This window comes from Elephantulus edwardii, unplaced genomic scaffold (genome assembly GCF_000299155.1).
Source record: "Elephantulus edwardii isolate Elephantulus edwardi_28Jun2011 unplaced genomic scaffold, EleEdw1.0 scaffold00415, whole genome shotgun sequence".
Taxonomy (NCBI): Eukaryota; Metazoa; Chordata; class Mammalia; order Macroscelidea; family Macroscelididae; genus Elephantulus; species Elephantulus edwardii.
The window spans coordinates 1,103,725-1,107,829 of NW_006400165.1; the positions used below are offsets into that span (position 1 = coordinate 1,103,725).

General features: G+C 51.8%; 1 protein-coding gene across 1 annotated transcript; it reads right to left on the minus strand.

Moving 5' to 3' along the window:
- Window positions 1-1,623: 1,623 nt before the first annotated feature.
- LOC102866071 (high mobility group protein B3-like) lies at window positions 1,624-3,111 on the minus strand. The gene is made up of 4 exons (XM_006902456.1): window positions 2,962-3,111; window positions 2,596-2,735; window positions 1,977-2,151; window positions 1,624-1,782 (listed from the first exon to the last, which is right to left on the minus strand). Exons 1-4 carry the CDS (start codon window positions 3,109-3,111, stop codon window positions 1,624-1,626), a joined length of 624 nt encoding a protein of 207 aa, XP_006902518.1.
- Window positions 3,112-4,105: the final 994 nt, after the last annotated feature.

Consider the following 4,105-nt stretch of genomic DNA (forward strand, 5'->3'; position numbering starts at 1 on the left):
CAGCGGTTGTGGGAGTGGCTGTGGGAGAAAGGCATGGGCCCAACGCAAGGAACAATCAGGTGAGGGCAGGCTGGGCCAACTTCCTGATCATGGGTTTTCAAGTTAGTGGTCATTTTAGAGACCTAGAAAAACAGGTTTGGGACACACAGTTCTCATGCAAGGAGGAATTAGACACACAGATTGGATTGGAGTTGGTGACTGTGACCATGACTTGAAACCATCGGGACCTCAGGGTGGGGAGGCCCTGCCAGATTTCAGAGACTGAATTTTAAGGAAGGTGGCCTTCCCAAGTTAAGGCCCCCAGAACATTCCTGCATGCTTCCGAGCCCCAAGCTCAGTGCTGGTGCTCCTCAGACGGGGGAATGGTGGACAGGAGCACCTCAGTCCTGGAAACAGTGTTTCCAAAGCGCAGAGGCGCAACGGCAAACCTTCAGTGTGGGTAGGGACCCTGCCCCCAAAATGATCTCAAGTGTGCAGAGTTGTCAGCCCCTATCTAACCACTCACATCCCAATACCTTGACGAGTTGCTAAACCTATGCTCCTTCAGGCCCCCCACCCAATGGCTGAGCCTTCACCTTAAGGACTCACTGACAAAACCACACGGGATGGGCCCCTAGCCGCCTCCTTCACCTCCATCGTCAGCAAGCTGGCTGGCTAACGGGGTTAGCAGGTTCACAAATCTGCCAGGCAGGGTGTCTGACTGCTACAGGCCAGGAATTTAGACTGGTAGAGAGGAGCTTTACAAACGTAATACCGTTTATTTAACTTCAAAAACATTTCCGCATTCTAAAACATACAAAAAAATGAACAGAACATTGCAAACTGTGTTTAAGTACAGAAGGTTCTGGAACTTCCATGGATGCAGTGGCTCTTCATTTTGCTGACACTGAAGAGCTCTACACTTTGTTGACAAAGAAGGTTTAAAAACAACTGCACTTAACAAAACAAAAACAAACTCCCCCAAATCCAAATACTTTTTTCATGCCAGCCGAGCCCCCCCTCCTTTCCACAGCTAATGGTAGCAGATGCTATGTCACTATATACAAAAACCAGACAACCTGAAGCTACATGGATGCCCAGCGCAGTGTCAACAGGTCAGCTTCACAGTGCATGCCCTGAGCTCCAGCCCCCAATGGGCATCTTCCCCCCACCCCCAGCCTCAATGCCAAGCATGGACTACCAAGAGTTTCTCTCGGTTCTTTTGTCATTTTTACAAACTCTAGATATGTACAGCTGAAAACTCGGGATTCCTAGCCAACAACCATAGTTACCACCATCTTACAAATTAAACCAACGGGGAGGGGGATGTCAGAAACATCTTTAAATGCCTTGTCACACCAACAGCAAAGTGCACAGTGAGGAGAACACTACAGTGCCTTCCCATTGTAAAAATGCCTGGACATATGTACAGCTTTGAGACAGTTTCCGCGTGCTCTGGACACCCATGGCCACTTCATGGAAACCACTGACGACTTCTAGAGCACTTTGAAAAGACTACAAGATGATCATGATCCAATTTTGTAATTAAACCTAATGAGGGCAACAGACAGGTCTCCAAGAGATGCAGCAATCACGGCGGCCCCTACGCTAAGGTATTCACAAGGAGATAGAGAAACTGGGGTTTTATTCATCCTCCTCCTCCTCCTCCTCCTCCTCCTCCTCTTCCTCTTCTTCTTCCTCCTCCTCGTCCTCTTCGTCCTCCTCTTCGACCTTTTTCCGGGCTACTTTAGCAGGGCCCTTCGCGCCATCAAACTTCCCCTTGGACTTATAGTCAGCGACATCCTGGAAGGCAGAAGGAGATGCCGTGAGCAGCTGCGCTCTTCTACAAGCCCTCGGTGCGCCCTGCCCTGGAGTAGACAGCCTCCACCCAGGACTTCACGGTCCAGCAGAGCAGGCACGTGTTATAAACCCAACCCACGGCAGCTGTTTGCCACTGGGCTCAGGCTTCCACGCAAAGCCCCTGGTGCCCACCGTACCTTCTCATACTTCTCCTTCAGTTTTGCTGCCTTGTTGATGTAAGGCTGCTTCTCGCCATCACTCAGGTTATTCCACATCTCACCCAGCTTCTTGGCCACATCACCAATAGAGATGCCAGGGTGTGTTGACTTGATCTTAGGACGAAATTCAGAACAGAACAAGAAGAATCCAGACCTGAGGTGGAGGGGGAATGAGCTCATATTAGTTGAGGCTCAACCCAAAGGCAGTTGAATGTGAAGAGTCAGAATGCCATGTAGTCGAACCATCCTGGTCCCAAGCTATTCTGACTTCTCCTCAAAGTGTAACCAGGTCTGGGGTGGCCCTTACACAGCAGGACTGAGCTCCTCTCAGCCACCACAACACCGGAGTGTAAGTTGACGGGAAAGAAACGCTGAGACTGCGCAGGAGGTGGAGGAGGGACACAGGCGCCCACTGCACACCATCACCTCAGCAGTCCCCCTAGACGGCATCAGGCCTACATTTGGAAGCACAAAGTCCGGGAAGCTTGCCAGAGGTATCACCACACTTACAGAGGTAAATCACCTACACAAAAAGCAGCAAGCAGCAGCCTTACAAGCTCCAGAAGGCCACCCTACCCCAAGCCCTACAGAGACTTACGGAGGCCGTTTGGGGGCATTAGGGTCCTTCTTCTTCTTGCCTCCTTTCGCTGGCCCGTAGTCCTTCATTTCTCTGTCGTAACGTACCTTGTCGGCCTTGGCCATCTCATCGAACTTGGCCTTTTCTTTTCCAGACATAGTCTGCAAAGAAGAGGACTCATTAGTTTCCACATTCAGGTGGCATGTGAGTGAGTGAAGCAGCTGATGGTACCACTACTTGCAGATGCAGGGGATGAGGCTAAAAGGCACACACACAAGCAGCCCCACAACTGGCTGGCCCAGAGAATTCTTGGGGAACAGGAAGCTGCTGCAGAAACAGTAAGGGATGAACTGCAAGACCAGGCTCAAGGATATAAATGAGAAATACCTTCCATCTCTCGGAGCACTTCTTGGAGAATTCAGCAAAATTGACTGGAACCTCTGGGTTTTTCTTCTTATGTTCTTCTCTGCACGTCTGCACAAAGAAGGCATATGCAGACATCTTGCCCTTTGGTTTCTTAGGGTCACCTTTAGCCATCTTAACTGTGATAGATGGAAAGAAGAGACAAAGGAGGGGGGGAGTCAGGAATGGACCAAATGCTGAACAAAATCAAACATGCCTTTGGGAACCTCAAAGGCCTGGACCGCTGGCAGTTAATGGAGGGGGTGGGGCAAGGACCATTTAACTTCTGGCCAGCATCATGTGTACCTGGCTTGGGAGTTACTTTTCTGAGAGAAACCAAGCGCTCCAGAAGCAAGATTTCAGTGGGGCACCAGGCGCTATATTCCGATTTAGAACTACTATGTTTTCCAAACTCCCGGCACAGTGTGTTGGCAGACGGGCCACATTTGGGGAGAAAAGGAGGGGGTAGGGCCCCAAATGACCTGCGGCTAGCTGGCCATCCATTTAACGCCAATGGAGGAAAAGGAAGAAGTCACTGCTGCCAAACCCGAGAGCAGAGCAGAACAGTAAATAAGGAAAGGTTGGAAATGTCAGTTCTGTCGACGCATCCTGGATTGTAAAATGGCTTTACAACAAGGGCGATGCGCAAAACGAGCAGGTAGCCCTGGTGCCATCCGTCAAACCTGTCGCCCTGTCAAGAGGGAGGGGAACCACGGGGCTAACCTAGCTCATCTGGGCACTGGAACGCACGTCCTGCCGGCAAGACTTTCTCCAAAGTTTCCAAATAAAAATGCTGCTGTGGCGTGTCATCGTCCCTGTCCCACCCCCCAGCTTCCCGCCATCTTTTCCTTTTCCACACCCAAGGTCATCATGTAAAACTACGGCGCTGTCCACTGTAGGGGCCTCGGAGGGGCTGCGCAGGGACCCGAGGTGGCAGCCCAGGAGGGGCGGGACGCGGCGCGGGGGAGCCCCGGCCGGCGGCGGCTCAGTGGCTCATCCCCGCGCCCGGTCACCCGGACACCCATAATTCACCTTCCATTTTATCAAAAGCTTCTCGATGAAAGAAAGTGCCCCTGAAATGCACCGTTGCCACCCCCCGGGGCACGCGCGGGGCCGGGGTCTGCGGGCG

Coding starts and splice junctions, on each gene's coding strand:
- LOC102866071 (XM_006902456.1), bottom strand. CDS start 3,111: ATGGCTAAAGGTGACCCTAAGAAACCAAAGGGCAAGATGTCTGCATAT. Junction 2,736..2,961: donor AGTGCTCCGAGAGATGGAAG/GTATTTCTCATT, acceptor TCTTCTTTGCAG/ACTATGTCTGGAAAAGAAAA. Junction 2,152..2,595: donor AATGCCCCCAAACGGCCTCC/GTAAGTCTCTGT, acceptor CCTCCACCTCAG/GTCTGGATTCTTCTTGTTCT.